Genomic DNA, 16,078 nt, shown 5'->3' with positions numbered 1-16,078 from the left:
TACGGGTTCGGCGTGTTTGGGTAGGTGCGTTGAAAAAGCCTGGCAGACGTGTGCTGAAACAGACGTGAGTCTGGCACCTCACACCACACAGCGAACACAAGCACGAGGCAACTTAAGATGTGTTTACGTAGTGTCTTAAGGGTTTATTGATGAGCTCACAGAAGGGACATAGCGTTATGTCATCCCAGCGTCTAATCATGCAGCTATGCAGGGTATAAATAGGTTTTCAGTCGCACATTTTTTCCCATGGAGTGCTCGCTATTTTGCATGTTATTACTCCTTTGGGGGCAGTTGACAACTGCTACTCCGTTGCTCTCGGTGGTTCAAGAGAGACGACGGCGAGCATCAGCAAAGTCTAGTCGAAACCTTTCGGAAACACAACTGCTGGTTTACAGACGTGCTGGTTTTACAAATGCGGAGTTGAAATTAGTCAAAAATATAGTTAAACACAAGCTTGTTGTTGCTACCCAGATGGAAATGTGCGTTTAAGCATTCGTGTTACCCTTATGTTTAACAAAAACAAGAGAAAAACATTGCCACCCATAAATCCAACCACTAAAATACTTCCCTATGTTTATTTTGCGGCCTCGCTGATTTGAGAAGGATGGATGAAGCGGGACCTCTTGGCCAAAACTGGATGCTACTTCTTCCTAGGCCGGGCCGAGGGCTTGTTGAACGCAGTCTCTGCTCCTGATCTCACCCCACTGAACACCGAAGGGGCCGCTTTCCCCACCTTCTCTGCAGAAAAGGGAAGTAACAAAGCCCTATAAGTACTTCACAGTAAATTATACAAGACGGTAGTCACGTGTACTTGTGTAGCCCAGATTCACACCCTAGTCCCGAAGGACTTGACAACCTGTACGATATACAACACTGTATGACATATGATGTGGTAGATGATGCAGCAGCTATATTGCAAAAAAATGTGCCCATTTGGTGAGTGGGAGCAAGATTTGACAGGACTCGCCCCACCACTGTCGTAACCGCCCTGTACCACTGTATATGGAGTGGAAAGTTCTGCGTCGTCTGAGCAGCCCAACTGCAAACTACCACTGCTGCTGGTTCAGCTATGACCTGTATCTTAACCAGATGTACAGTGCAGCGACGTTCTACCTGCATGGCTGACCCCTGACCCCTCAGCATTGTCACTGCGCGTGTCGTGCTCACCACACTCCTCCATCACTTCAAACGTCTTGCTCTTCACTGCTCCCTTCGTGCCCAGCTGGTCCCTCGCTCCGATGAGGTCCTCCTCTTTCACTTCAAGGCGCTGCTGTTCCTCGTCTCCTTCACCTGGCTTTAAAAAACAGGGGAACATACCGTGAGACACACCTGGACTGCTCCACACTCGGGACCTTTTGCCCATTTCACAGATGTGAGCGTTCGGTCCGCTGTTGGGAGAGAGGAAACATATGCCTTACTTGTGACATGTTTGCTGAGTGAGGAGATCTTTGGGAAAATGCTCCTCGCTGCCTCACCCGCACTCTTTTGCCTGGTACGCCCAGCCCAAAACACGCACACGCACACACACACACACACACCCCAAGTCCAGCAGCAACTCTCCAGTGGACTATAAATGTGTTTGTAAGGCCAATGGGTGAGTCAGGGGGATGGGACTCCTCCTCCTCCTCCTCCATTCTCTCTCTGGTTCTGTTTATTCTCATGGCATGAACTTCTCTATACAGCACCATGTAGGAATGAAGGGCCACGGCACTGAAACTGGGCGTTATTTAGTCCTCCGACACCCTTCATGGGGTCTATATGAAGTGTGGCAGCTAAAGCACCCTCTCCCCTCCCAGCCCCGAGTCACAAACGCTAACTTTAACAGACCAAAACAGGAGGTGACGAAATGAACTGTGTTGAAACGAAGGCACGTCGCTCGCACCGCCCCCCTTTCCTTTTCTCCCAGTGACGTCATTCTTCCGCGTCCTCGGGGACGCTAGACGAGAAGCGGCGTGCGTGTGATGAACAGATCGGACCGGTAAGAACGCGCGACAACGCGTCGCTTAGCAACCAGACACGAACCTCGTCTGTTAGACAAATATTGTCGCTCTGATGATGGAAATGTGATGGATCAGAACGTTTGTAGCTAACATGAAGTTCTAACATGTTCTCTGGGTGGTTAGGGGGCAGTTAAAGTTGTTGAAATGTTAATTTTTGGTGTCCGTTTCTTAACAGACATACTAATGTAAACTACTAATAAGACACGTTAGCCCCTAGGTAACGGATCTGACCCTTTAGCCGAGCGGCTAGTGATGTCGCCTTGAGGTGCGGTACACCCCGTGTCGAATCCCGCACCGGGCAAGAAAATAACCGGTTACAGTACCATATGTAGTGCATTAATACCTCAACTGGGTATTTATCTGGACAGAATATAGAGTTTCCGCCCGTGGTCGTTTTGGGTAGGAGTGACATCCCGGTCGTTGTAGTGCTAGCTAGCAGGTGCGGCACCAGTTTTCTTATAAAGTCTGCTGGTGTGACCTCTAGAGATACTACTTCCATCCAGAGAGCGGAGGTACGATGAGCATATCAAGTTTCATCTTGGTTGAGGTCCGCGGTGGTGTAGCGGTCTAAGCATCGGCTTTGTGTCGATACAATTGCCCACTGGGGACTGGGGTTCGCGCCTCGGTCTCGTCAGATCCGACTATGGCCGGACTCGACGAAGCAGCGATCATTGGCAACGCTGTCTTCGGGAGGGGGGCGGAGTCGGCTTGTGTTCGTCACGTGAATGCGTCTCTGTGTGTGTCGGAAGAAACAGTGGTTCGGCTTGGAGTCGCCTTGTCACGAAAGTGGCGAGGCGGTCTCCTTCGAGACTGCCGGCCCGGAGAGATGCAGTTGGCGAACGCATACAGTGCGAGGGTGGGTGTTTGAATTAAAATAGGGATCGATTGGCCACTAAATTGGGAGAAAAAAGGGAAAAATCAGAAATAAATTTATTAAAAAAAAAGTTTCATCTTGGTTTTGTTTTTTTAAGCTATAGTTATTTTGTTGCTAAAAATCAACTCATATAAAACTTAATAAATAATTTACAGTACACACCGTATACAAGTAAACCCAGCCACTGAGGATGCACAAGCCAGTGCATCCTTAGTGCCGGTCCCAAGCCCGTACAAATGGGGAGGGTTGCGTCAGGAAGGGCATCCGGCGTAAAATCTTTGCCAAATCAAATATGCGGATCATAAATAAGACTTACATACCGGATCGGTCGAGGCCCGGGTTACCAACGACCGCCATCAGTACTGTTAACCAGCAGGGTGTCGGTGGAAACTATGCTACTGTTGGGCGAAGGAGAAGGAGAGGGGGAAAGCATGTCCAGAGGCAGCTAGAGAGGAGGAAGGGTAGGCATGTGGAGGTGAGAGTTGGAACTTTGAATGTTGGCACTATGACTGGTAAAGGGAGAGAGCTGGCTGACATGATGGAAAGAAGAAAGGTAGGCATACTGTGTGTGCAAGAGACCAGGTGGAAGGGGAGTAAGGCCAGGAGTATCGGAGGTGGGTTCAAACTCTTCTACCATGGTGTGAATGGGAGGAGTAATGGGGTAGGGGTAATTCTGAAGGAAGAGTATGTCAAGAGCGTGCTGGAGGTGAAGAGAGTGTCAGACAGAGTGATGAGTATGAAGCTGGAAATTGAAGGTTTATTGCCGAATGTTATCAGCGCATATGCCCCACAAGTTGGGTGTGAGATGGATGAAAAAGAAGAATTCTGGAGTGAGTTGGATGACATGGTGGAGAGGGTAACCAAGGAGGAGAGAGTGGTGATTGGAGCGGACTTCAATGGACATGTTGGTGAAGGGAACAGAGGTGATGAGGAGGTGATGGGAAGGTATGGAGTCAAGAAGAGAAATGTGGAAGGACAGATGGTGGTCGATTTTGCGAAAAGGATGGAAATGGCTGTGGTGAATACATATTTCAAGAAGAGGGAGGAACACAGGGTGACGTACAAGAGTGGAGGAAAGTGCACACAGGTGGACTATATCTTATGTAGAAGGCGCCATCTAAAAGGGATTGGAGACTGCAAGGTGGTGACAGGGGAGAACGTAGCTAGGCAGCATCGGATGGTGGTCTGTAGGATGACTTTGGAGACCAAGAAGAGGAAGCGAGTGAAGAGACAGCCGGAGATGCAAATGGTGGAAGTTGAAGAAGGAAGACTGTTGTGTGGAGTTCAGGCAGGAGTTAAGACAGGCACTGGGTGGTAGTGAAGAGTTGCCAGATGGCTGGAAAACCACTGCAGAAGTAGTGAGGGAGACAGCTAGGAAGGTATTTGGTGTGTCATCAGGACAGAGGAAGGAAGACAAGGAGACTTGGTGGTGGAATGAGGAAGTACAGCAAAGTATACAGAGGAAAAGGTTGGCAAAGAAGAAGTGGGATAGTCAGAGAGATGAAGAAAGTAGACAGGAGTACAAGGAGATGCAGCGTAAAGCAATGAGAGAGGTGGCAAAGGCAAAGGAAAAGGCGTATGGTGAGTTGTATGACAGATTAGACACTAAGGAAGGAGAAAAGGACTTGTACCAATTGGCTAGACAGAGGGACCAAGCTGCAAAGGATGTGCAGCAAGTTAGGGCGATCAAGGATAGAGATGGAAATGTGCTGACAAGCGAGGAGAGTGTGCTAAGAAGGTGGAAGGAATACTTTGAGGGGCTGATGAATGAAGAAAATGAGAGAGAGAGAAGGTTGGATGATGTAGGGATAGTGAATCAGGAAGTTCAGCGGATTAGCAAGGAGGAAGTGAGGGCAGCTATGAAGAGGATGAAGAGTGGAAAGACAGTTGGTCCTGATGACATACCTGTGGAGGCATGGAGATGTTTAGGAGAGATGGCAGTGGAGTTTTTAACTAGATTGTTTAACACAATCCTGGAAAGTGAGAGGATGCCTGAGGAGTGGAGAAGAAGCATACTGGTACCGATTTTCAAGAACAAGGGCGATGTGCAGAACTCTAACAACTACAGAGGTATAAAGTTGATCAGCCACAGCATGAAGATTTGGGAAAGAGTAATAGAAGCTAGGTTAAGAGGAGAGGTGACGATCAGTCAGCAGCATTATGGTTTCATGCCACGAAAGAGCACCACAGATGCGATGTTTGCTTTGAGAATGTTGATTGAGAAGTATAGAGAAGGCCAGAAAGAGTTGCATTGTGTCTTTGTAGATTTAGAGAAAGCTTATGACAGAGTGCCGAGAGAGGAGGTGTGGTATTGTATGAGGAAGTCAGGAGTTGCAGAGAAGTATGTAGGAGTGGTGCAGGATACGTATGAGGGAAGTGTGACGATGGTGAGGTGTGCGGTTGGAATGACAGATGGGTTCAAGGTGGAGGTGGGATTACATCAAGGATCGGCTCTTAGCCCTTTCTTGTTTGCAATGGTGATGGACAGGTTGACGGACAAGATCAGGCAGGAGTCTCCATGGACGATGATGTTCGCGGATGACATTGTGATCTGTAGCGAGAGTAGGGTGCAGGTTGAGGAGAGCCTGGAGAGGTGGAGGTATGCACTGGAGAGAAGAGGAATGAAAGTCAGTAGGAGCAAGACGGAATACCTATGCGTGAATGAGAGAGAGGACAGTGGAATGGTCAGGATGCAAGGAGTGGAGGTGACAAAGGCATTTGAGTTTAAATACTTGGGGTCAACTGTCCAAAGTAACGGGGAGTGCAGTAGAGAGGTGAAAAAGAGAGTGCAGGCAGGTTGGAGTGGGTGGAGAAGTGTGTCAGGAGTGATTTGCGACAGAAGGGTATCAGCAAGAGTTAAAGGGAAAGTTTACAAGATGGTTGTGAGACCAGCTATGTTATATGGTTTGGAGACAGTGGCACTGACGAAAAGACAGGAGGCGGAGCTGGAGGTGGCAGAGTTGAAGATGCTAAGATTTTCACTGGGAGTAACGAAGAAGGACAGGATTAGGAACGATTATATTAGAGGGACCGCTCAGGTTGGACGGTTTGGAGACAAAGCAAGAGAGGCAAGATTGAGATGGCTTGGACATGTGTGGAGGAGAGATGCTGAGTATATTGGGAGAAGGATGCTGAATATGGAGCTGCCAGGGAAGAGGAGAAGAGGAAGGCCAAAGAGGAGGTTTATGGATGTGGTGAGGGAAGACATGCAGGTGGCTGGTGTGACAGAGGAAGACGCAGAAGACAGGAAGAAATGGAAACGGATGATCCGCTGTGGCGACCCCTAACGGGAGCAGCCGAAAGTAGTAGTAGACACACCGTATACAAGTAAATGGCAAACTTACACAAGAAAAGGGAGATCTTTTCATCTTCTGAAGTAGTTCATGTTCCCGGTGTAGTACGGCTTGAAACCGTTTCAAAATCATTTTGCCATTAAAAGATAAAAAGTAAAGTTGCTGCATGTTTAAATGTGGCACTTAGCAGTACAATTCCATTGACTAAAACAGCCTACGGACTACCGGCACCACCTTCACAGTGACGTAAAGCCCATGTGGACAATAGTGAGTTACTGGTCAGTTCACATGACATTGTTCAGACATGCAAAATAAAAAATAGTTCTCGTAGTCAAAGCATTCTAGTTTTTTGTTTTTTTACTATAAATTTCACCTAAAGCACAAATACATACACACCAGCTTTAGTCTGGTGTGGTTGCACCTCTTATTTACATATCCATAACCACATTCATAAAAAAGATAATTTTTGCATTGTTACAAATTGTAATACCTCTTAAACCCCATCAGATTGTGTAATTTTACACACAGTATTCAGCATCAGTAATGAGAGCAGCCGTTTCCCCAAAGTCAGTGAATAAAATCCTCAAGAGTGTGAGGAGCAAAAGAACAAATTCAGGAATTATGCCATTTCTTCTTCATACCTCCATGTTCCATTGGTCGTATTTCAACACATTCATAGCACATCCTCACACACATCCTCTCTCTCTCTCTCACACACACACACACAGCCTTGCAAAAGTATTCAACCCCCTTGACAGTCATCGCTAACTTCTGGATTAGAAGAGATACTCACACATCTGTTCCTGAACAGTATTATTTTGTGAGCCCATAAGCTCTAACAGCACGTTCCCAAAGCCAAAATAAGTTACGTTTCACTGACTTTTTGTTAATAGAATAAAAACCAAAATATAGTGCTTGCATTAAGTATTCAACCCCCACATACCAACACTTTGTGGAATACCCTTTTGCTGCAGTAGCAGCCATGATTCTCTTGGGGTAAGTATGTACAAGCTTTACATTCTTCTGGAGTAATTTTTGCCCATTCTTCTCGGCAGAACTCGTACAGGTCTTGCAGGTTGGTGGGATGGTGCTTCTGGACTGCGATTTTCAGTCGGTGCCACAGATCTTAAATGGGGTTGAGGTCCGGACTTTGACTTGGCCACTCCAAAACGTTCACCTTTTTGTTGCTGAGCCATGCCATTGTTGCTTTAGCCTTGTGCTTTGGATCATTGTCCTGCAGGAAGGTGAACCTTCTCCCAAGCTTCAGTTTTTATAGCAGACTGCAACAGGTCTTCTTTCAAGATTTCCCTGTATTTAGCTTCATCCATTCTCCCCTCAGTTTGAACAAGGTTCCCAGTACCTGCAGATGAAAAAGCAACCCCATAGCAACATGCTGCCGCCACCATGCTTCACTGTAGGGGGGCTGTTTTTTAGGGCATTAGGTTTGTGCCATACATAATGCTTTGAGTTTTGGCCAAAAAGCTAAACTTTCAGCTTTCGTCTCATCTGACTTGAAAGCCTTTACCCACATCCTAACTGGGTCTCTCTCATGCTTGGTAGCAAACTCCAAGCGTGCTTTTAAATGCGTAGTTTTGAGCAACGGCTTCTTTCTTGCCACCCTCCCATACAGGCCAGATATATGGACAGGCGTGATATGGTTGACTCATTTCCAGCCACTGACCTCTGGAGCTCCTCCAAAGTGACTGCAGGATCATCTGTGGCTTTCCTCACCAGCCCACGTCTTGCTCGTAAATTTAGCTTTGAGGGACGGCCTGTCATACGAAGCGTCTGGGTGGTGTGATACGGCTTCCCCTTCCTGACAATGGCTCCCACAGTGTTCCGTGGGACATCCAAACACTTGGATATTGTTTTGTGTCCCTTTCCCGCCTTCTGCATTTAAATCACTTCGTCTCTTACTTCAGTATTATGATCCTTTGTCTTCATATTCTGATGGAGTTCACACCTGGCTAATGGACTTTACACAGAGTGCTTTTCATACCCATAAACCAGACCATTACTTTAATATCTTACAGGTGCACACTAATTATGTGCAGTTGTGTTTACCTGAGTTTGTTTTAGCAATAATTTGTCTAAAGTTTGCGCTTTCAGAGCACAAGGGCTTCAATACTTATGCAAGCACTATATTGGAGTGTCCAGGTGGCATGGCAGACTATTCCATTGCCTACCAACACGGGGATCGCCGGTTCGAATCCCCGTGTTACCTCCGGCTTGGTCGGGCGTCCCTACAGGCACAATTGGCCATGTCTGCAGGTGGAAAGCCGGATGTGGGTATGTGTCGTGGTCACCGCACTAGCGCCTCCTCTGGTCGGTTGGGGCGCCTGTTCGGGGGGAAGGGGTAACCCCCCCCCAAAAAAAATGTCAGTGAAACATAACTTATTTTGGCGTTGGGAACATGCTTATGGGTCCACAAAAATAATGTTGTTCTGGAACAGATGTGTTATCTTTTAGAATCCAGAAGTTAGTGATGACTCTCAAGGGGGGCCGAACACTTTTGCAAGGCACTGTACATCCACAAATGGGCAAGAGATCTTCCTAACATCATTGTCCTCTTGTGGATTTGAGACACAACCAGCTGCTGTCAACACAACAACCGGCTGCTGTCAACACAACAGCCAGCTGCCAGTGTCTAGCCACGCCATGTGAGATGCAGGGGAAGGTTGTGGCGTCCAGCTCAGTCTGCTCGGGTCCAGAGAGATTCACGTGTGCTTCTTTCTGTAATGGGGCAAGAGCTGAGTCCTCACAAACTGAACGAGCTGAGTCTCTGTGAGGAGAACTGTTACAAGCACACTCAGCAGGCACACGCCTCCAACGCAGATGTGGACCAGTTTCAGCATCCAGCCACTGTCACAGCACAACATACCCTGAAACCAGAGAATAAACTGACATAAAAAAACCAGACAAAAATGCGGGCAGTACACTCGAAACAACATAAGAAGTTTTCAAAAAAGGTTGCTCACATTGCACTGTGCGAACACAACACAACACACCGCGTCTATTTGTTTGTCTCGTGTTCGAAATGTGTATTTTTGTTTGAAAAGTCCTGCTTCGGGCGTCCGGGTGGCGTGGCGATCTATTCCGTTGCCTACCAACACGGGGATCACCGGACTGAATCCCCGTGTTACCTTGGTCGGACGTCCCTACAGAAACAATTGGCCGTGTCTGCGGGTGGGAAGCCAGACGTGGGTATGTGTCCTGGTCGCTGCACTAGCGCCTCCTCTGGTCGGTCGGGGCACCTGTTCAGCGGGGAGGGGGAACTGGGGAGAATAGCGTGATCCTCCCACATGCTACATCGCCCTGGTGAAACTCCTCACTGTCAGGTGAAAAGAAGCGGCTGGTGACTCCACATGTATGGGAGGAGGCATGTGGTAGTCTGCAGCCCTCCCCGGATTGACAGAAGGGATGGCTTGGAAGAGTGGGGTAATTGGCCAGATACAATTGGGGAGTGAAAGGGGAAAAATAATCCCCCCCCCCCAAAAAAAAAAAAGTCCTGCTTCAATTTGAATAATAATTAAACTGTGTCCTTACTGTGGGATGACTGTTGCTGTTCAGAAAAACACACAAATGTAAAACGAGTCATGTTTAGTCGCTACCTCAGAGAATGCCGTGACCACCGCACTGAGGACGAGTACCAGCAGCAGGACTCGGGAGGGCAACAGGCCTCGCAGGGGCTTCCATGGACTGGAATGGAAGTAGCGCCGTATGTAGAAGAGACTGTGCAGGATGCGGAGGCCCATGTTGAGACAGTTGGCCAGTATGAAACCGACACCCCCAGCCCACCATGTCAGCATGTAGGACAGGACCAGGAAAGACACGGACAGACCCAGCATCACCAGGTTATATCTAACCACAGGGCAGAAAAGAAACTCAGTTAACTGACAGACAAAACATGGTATGTTAATGAAAAATGATGTATGTATGTGTATTGTGTGGGGCGTTTGTGTATCCTTACCGGTCTACTTCCTCTTGACTCATGGCGGCAAACACAAAGCACTCTGTCACACCATTGACAGCCAGCAAGAGGACATAGGCACTGTAGCATCGCAACAACGTAGGCCCTTCAACAAAATTTAAATACACCATGTGACACATACACCAAAGACACAAATATATCAAAGGTACAATTACACCAAAGATATATGACTAGACACACCAAAAAGAACCAGTTTAATATTACTGCGCCTTCTGTGATTTGATAAGTCCACAGCTGACTAACCAGTCCCGGTGCTCAGAAGAGAGCCACCGTAGATGTCCAGAGCCAGGTGGGAGTAGGCATAACCAAACACTGTGACAATCAGGCCAATCACGAGTACCAATTTCAGCAGACACTCCAGGACCTCTGCTGCAATAGCAACTTCCTCCTGTTGGCAAATCCGCATGGAGAATCAAGTCAGACAATGTGACCCCCAGTAAGCCAATGGCAAAGAAGCTATTAAATTTCCATTTCTGATTCAGACCTGTTTCTGGTTCCTGACATCGCGCCCTCTCTCCAGAACTTTGGCAAAGAAGACATAGAAGCTTTCCTCGATGGGCAGGAAGAGGAAACGTGCCACCGTGGAGCCCAGGTTGTTGACAATGTCATAAACGCCCTGGTCCCCAAAGCTGAGGACGTTCAGGAAGGTCATGACATAGCGCTCACCTTCCGTCAGAATCTGTTTCAGGAAGGACTGCTTAAAGAAGCTCCACGTCAGCTTGGTCAGTGTCCAGTCAGTCCATGGCTGAAAAAAAAAACCAAGATCATATACCAGGTATCTCTCAGAAGTACAGGGGACATGAAGCATAGCACAACGATGCTGTATTTCTTAAGGAGTAATTGTAACTAGGAGACCCCTGCTTCAGCTTTGGAGATAGGAAAACACAGCACACAGGATATAATTTCAAAAAAAGACTTGACAATTTTGGCTTGAAGACTGCAGGTTTTGCAAAGGTACGGCGGTCATTAGCCTTACTGTCTTTCTGTGATCCTTTTTTTGTTTATTTTTGTACACAGCAAAAAATATTGAGACCCAAATATACCATGTAATTTAATGGACTGTAAGCCTTTGAATAAAGGGCTTTTGGAGTTGCAGTTATACAGAATACTGCAGATTTGTAAAAAGCCAAATATTACAGCTTTAGTATACAGTATGGTTCTGACTTGCCAGCGGTAATAAATGCACAGTGCAGTGTCGCTCAGAGGTTCAGTTTGAGTTAAGGAGGTTTAAGTAATACTACCTCTTGGTCAGCTCTGTGGGGCAGCAGCTCTCCAACACCTCGCAGGGGGAAGCACTTCTGGTTGGCGTCTTCAGATCCCAGGAAACGACAGAAGAAGACAACATAGCAGAGCACCAAGAACCCTGTGTACACAAACTAAAAGAGACCATGCCTTTGAATTACAATAATAATAAACTTTATTTCATAGCACTTTTCTAAACAAGGTTACAAAGTGCTTCACGGAACAGGATAGTATTGTTAAAAATTGCTTACAATCAAAATATAGGCAAGAAAAATTGAGAGCGATAGTGTCGAGCACTTTGGGTCACTCCTTACCTGAGCGGCCGAGAAGATGTACAGGCCCCAGTCAGGAGCAGACACCACCATGACCACAGTTAGAAGGCACTTAGCAACCATTGCTAAGCTCTCAGCTACCACTTTCAATCTGACAAACATGTGGGCTTGGGCCAGGACCCAGAGAGGTTCAGCCAGCAGCTCCTGCACTGCAGCCAAGGCAAAGATTCCCACAGCGGGACCGTAGTGCGGGATAATCTGGGCATCCGGGGCCTCCAGGAGCCACAGCCACACGCAGACCAATAGGAGTGCCCATAACACGCCGAGCGGTAACCTAAGAGATGGAAAGTCACCTTACAGTAAAACTATGCGGAGCCTCAAGTGGATGTTAAGCGTCGAGTGAAACGCTTGTAAATCTCTTCCGCAACGATCCAACTCACGTCAACCACAGCAGGTTGATCACCTGTCTCCAGTTACGGCCTGCACCGGAGCCCCCGCTCAGACAAGCCCTCCGGAATGCTTCTCTGGATAGGAAGACCAGCGTGGAGTACAGCAGTGTCAGCCTGTAAGAGTATACACAACAGTGGCGCCCCCAGAAATGTTTCACAGGGGTGGCCAAACGGGGCCCCCGAAAATCTTGGGGTGGCACACCAAAACCAAAAGCCATGACTGAATTTCAGGAATTCTATTATGCCGTTGTAGTTATACGGTACAGGCTGGTTGAAAACTGTCAAGATGAGAGTTAAGGAATCATACACTGAAATACTTTGGTTTCTTATTTTATTTTATTTTTACAGTTAATGTCACTAAATATCTGATGTGCATAGACTAATACCGGTACAGTTCACATTCTGAGTTCCGCAACAATTCTGTTTTAATGTGTTATGTATATATTGTGACGCATTAAGACGATTCATTGTTATATTGTATATGTGCGATGCAGTGATGGACGGTCAAAAGCGGCTGGCTGCACCTAATGTAAAATACCAGACAGAAGCATAGTCTGCATAGTCAGAAGCATAGTCTGCATAACCAGAAGCATAGTCTGCATAGTCAGAAGCATAGTCTGCATAGTCAGAAGCATAGTCTGCATAACCAGAAGCATAGTCTGCATAATCAGAAGCATAGTCTGCATAACCAGAAGCATAGTCTGCATAGTCAGAAGCATAGTCTGCATAGTCAGAAGCATAGTCTGCATAACCAGAAGCATAGTCTGCATAACCAGAAGCATAGTCTGCATAGTCAGAAGCATAGTCTGCATAACCAGAAGCATAGTCTGCATAACCAGAAGCATAGTCTGCATAGTCAGAAGCATAGTCTGCATAGTCAGAAGCATAGTCTACATAACCAGAGGCATAGTCTGCATAACCAGAAGCATAATCTACATAACCAGAAGCATAGTCTGCATAGTCAGAAGCATAGTCTGCATAGTCAGAAGCATAGTCTACATAACCAGAGGCATAGTCTGCATAACCAGAAGCATAATCTACATAACCAGAAGCATAGTCTGCATAGTCAGAAGCATAGTCTGCATAACCAGAAGCATATTCTGCATAATTATGCGACTCGTGGTTGGGGGGGGGGGGGCAGGGATAGTATCAGGGTGGTCGTGGCCACCCCTGGCCACCCCTTGGGGGCGCCACTGATACACAACACGCGCGCGCACACACACACACACACACGGGTTACAACCACTGGAGAAGGGTGTCGGGGAGAACTCTCCTGTGCGGCACCGGGCTTCCGCAGCTCCGGTCCAAGGACAGCGGGCCGTCAGCCTTACCTGACATTAACCACCCCGATCAGCTCCTTGGACACGAAGCGCAGCGTAAAAGCGTTGAGCAGGAAGGTCAGCACACGGAACACCACCTGCAACAAGCGACGAGGAAGACCCACTTCAGACAACGGCGGCGACCGTTCAAGACAAACAGTAACCAAGCTGAAACTCGGCGCGTTATAACGCTAAGCGGCGCTACACACCTGCAGCAGGACGTTATAAGACGCCAGAGCAGACGCGCTCTTCAGCGCGTCCCGGGAGCTCATTTTGAAGTTCTCGCCGACGGGGTGAGTTTTCTGCCCAGCAACAGCCCCGCTGGACGTCTTCTCCCCCCCAAGAGAAGGGGATATAATCTCAGGGCAAACGCGACAGATACGAAACCGCCATTCTGTAGAAACCCAACCCGGGGGGCGACTGCTTTCAAACCGCGGCTCCCGCCTCCCCCAGTGGGCACGCCGGACTGACGCCGCAGCTTCCCGTTTCACTTCCGTACATGCCGTCAAAATGAGACGTAACGTGATGACGTCGGGTCGCGTCACGTCACGTCTCCGCCGCCAGGGGGGCGTAGGACTCTGCACGGTGCTGCGTCGTGTGGCGTTTGGCTTGTGCGGCGTCGTGCTCTCTTTGACGAAGGGAAAAATAAATACCGGTAAATAAATATCTCTAGTCCGTCACTAAAGGCCTGCTCGGGAAGTCGAGCAAGAAGGGTACAGTGTATGCACACGCCTATCGGACTTGTGTGGGCTGTGGCTATCCAAAGTGAACAAACCTAAGCCCAGCAGTAACCTGATGTCATTATGAAGGACAACAAAGTCACCAAACTGAAAACGGCCACTAACCCCCCCCCCCCCAGTTTGAATCCCAGTAAAGCTGCTGAGGGCCCCCAGCAGACGTCTGTCGCTGGGTTGGGCGTTAAACCAGATGTGAATCTATGAAAGTGGGGTTTTTATGGGGTTGGTCCGTCATCGTTCCCGGGATACATAAGAATGGGAATATTGTTTAAAAATGGCTCCTCCACATCCGGTTTCTTCACAGGGTTTCCTCACAACCCATCCTGGTTCTTACACCATTCAGAGAAGTGAAGGGGATGTAGTTCAAAGGTCAGGACCCGAGAACACCTTCCATCTATGCTAAGTGGGTCGGCACATACAAGGCACCAGGCTTGATATCTAATCTGGTGAGCCGGAAAAGAAATTTAGCAGGGAACAGGCATCTTCTGTGCAGAAGTGCAGAAAACTGAAACTGAAACGTATTCCCTGTGATGGCCTGGCGGCCTGTCCAGGGTGTCTCCCCGTCTGCCCGCCCAATGATTGCCGGGATAGGCTCCAGCATCCCCGCCACCCCGAGCGGTTTGCATAATGGATGGATGGAATAAAGTCACAACAATTCTTGAAGAAGTACAGGAAATTTCAGAAGACCTGGAAGTTGATGGTTTTTTAATAAGATGTAAAAGATGGAGACAGTAAAAAAAAAGTACATCCTTAGATTACCAATATACATGTTACAACAATATACATACACTTTGTCTATATACACAGCATTTCAGTTTCACTCTTCACTTCCGTCCATTTTGCCCTGGTTTACCGGGCATGTCTTGCGATATAGCGGCGGCGTTACACTACTTTGATTTGTTCTTTTTCCTGGCACAGTTCATTCAACCACACAAACCGCGAGCTCCTCTTCGCAAGTAAGACGTAATGTCACCGATACACTGCAAGACATCACTCATGTCTTTCAGAAACGGCATACATTCAGTGACAGTTCCAGAGATGGATGATGTTGGTGGTCTGAGAGTTTTGAACATGCAGTCAGCCTATTTGTTCACACATTCAACACTACAGTAACACAATGGATACCAATAGGCAACTTCACCTCGCACCATTTTGTACACCTAGTTAAGTTAGGCTGATTGTTACAAGATGGGGCGCAGCATGTCTGCAGGTGGTTGCTGTGACTTCACGTGGAATGTGAGGTTACCCAGGCTGCTGCCATAATAGTTTTTATTAATACTAGCCTTTAACAGCTACACATATTAGCATGCATACAAACACAACGGCAATATGTACAAGGGCCCATTCCTGCAAATGCTACCCTTATACTTTCTACAAGTACCCAAAGAGCACTGTCTGTGCTTGAACCACGGCCACATTTACACTAATCGTGGAACAGCTCACTCATTTCAAGGCTTCATTACAGCAGATGGCTGGGCAACCACTGCAGAAATAGTGAGGAAGACAGCTAGGAAGGTACTTGGTGTGTCATCAGCACAGAGGAAGGAAGACAAGGAGACCTGGTGGTGGAGTGAGGAAGTACAGGAAACTATACAGAGGAAGAGGTTGGCAAAGAAGTGGGGTAGTCAGAGAGATGAAGAGAGTAGACAGGAGTACAAGGAGACACAGCGTAAAGCAAAAAGAGAGGTGGCAAAGGAAAAGGCGTATGGTGAGTTGTATGACAGGTTAGACACAAAGGAAGGAGAAAAGGACTTGTACCGATTGGCTAGACAGAGGGACCGAGCTGCAAAGGATATGCAGCAAGTTAGGGTGATCAGGGATAGAGATGGAAATGTGCTGACAAGTGAGGAGAGTGTGCTGAGAAGGTGGAAGGAGTTCTTTGAGGGGCTGATGAATGAAGA

General features: G+C 47.7%; 2 protein-coding genes across 2 annotated transcripts; both read right to left on the bottom strand.

The window, feature by feature from the left end:
- Positions 1-118: 118 nt before the first annotated feature.
- On the bottom strand, positions 119-1,576 carry mustn1a (musculoskeletal, embryonic nuclear protein 1a). The gene is made up of 3 exons (XM_056273387.1): positions 1,419-1,576; positions 1,168-1,294; positions 119-738 (listed from the first exon to the last, which is right to left on the bottom strand). Exons 1-3 carry the CDS (start codon positions 1,425-1,427, stop codon positions 641-643), a joined length of 234 nt encoding a protein of 77 aa, XP_056129362.1. The 5' UTR covers positions 1,428-1,576; the 3' UTR covers positions 119-640.
- A 7,068-nt stretch (positions 1,577-8,644) lies between these two features.
- Positions 8,645-13,878, bottom strand: rft1 (RFT1 homolog). The gene is made up of 10 exons (XM_056274883.1): positions 13,650-13,878; positions 13,453-13,538; positions 12,113-12,235; positions 11,715-12,006; positions 11,400-11,534; positions 10,643-10,903; positions 10,402-10,546; positions 10,138-10,243; positions 9,779-10,028; positions 8,645-9,049 (listed from the first exon to the last, which is right to left on the bottom strand). The coding sequence occupies exons 1-10, from the start codon at positions 13,710-13,712 to the stop codon at positions 8,885-8,887; spliced, it is 1,626 nt and encodes a 541-aa protein (XP_056130858.1). The 5' UTR covers positions 13,713-13,878; the 3' UTR covers positions 8,645-8,884.
- Between the last annotated feature and the right edge of the window lie 2,200 nt (positions 13,879-16,078).

Source organism: Lampris incognitus, chromosome 2, assembly GCF_029633865.1.
Source record: "Lampris incognitus isolate fLamInc1 chromosome 2, fLamInc1.hap2, whole genome shotgun sequence".
NCBI classification, from domain to species: Eukaryota; Metazoa; Chordata; class Actinopteri; order Lampriformes; family Lampridae; genus Lampris; species Lampris incognitus.
Note: the sequence above shows the minus strand (reverse complement) of the source record. Positions and strands in the feature narration are given on the sequence as shown.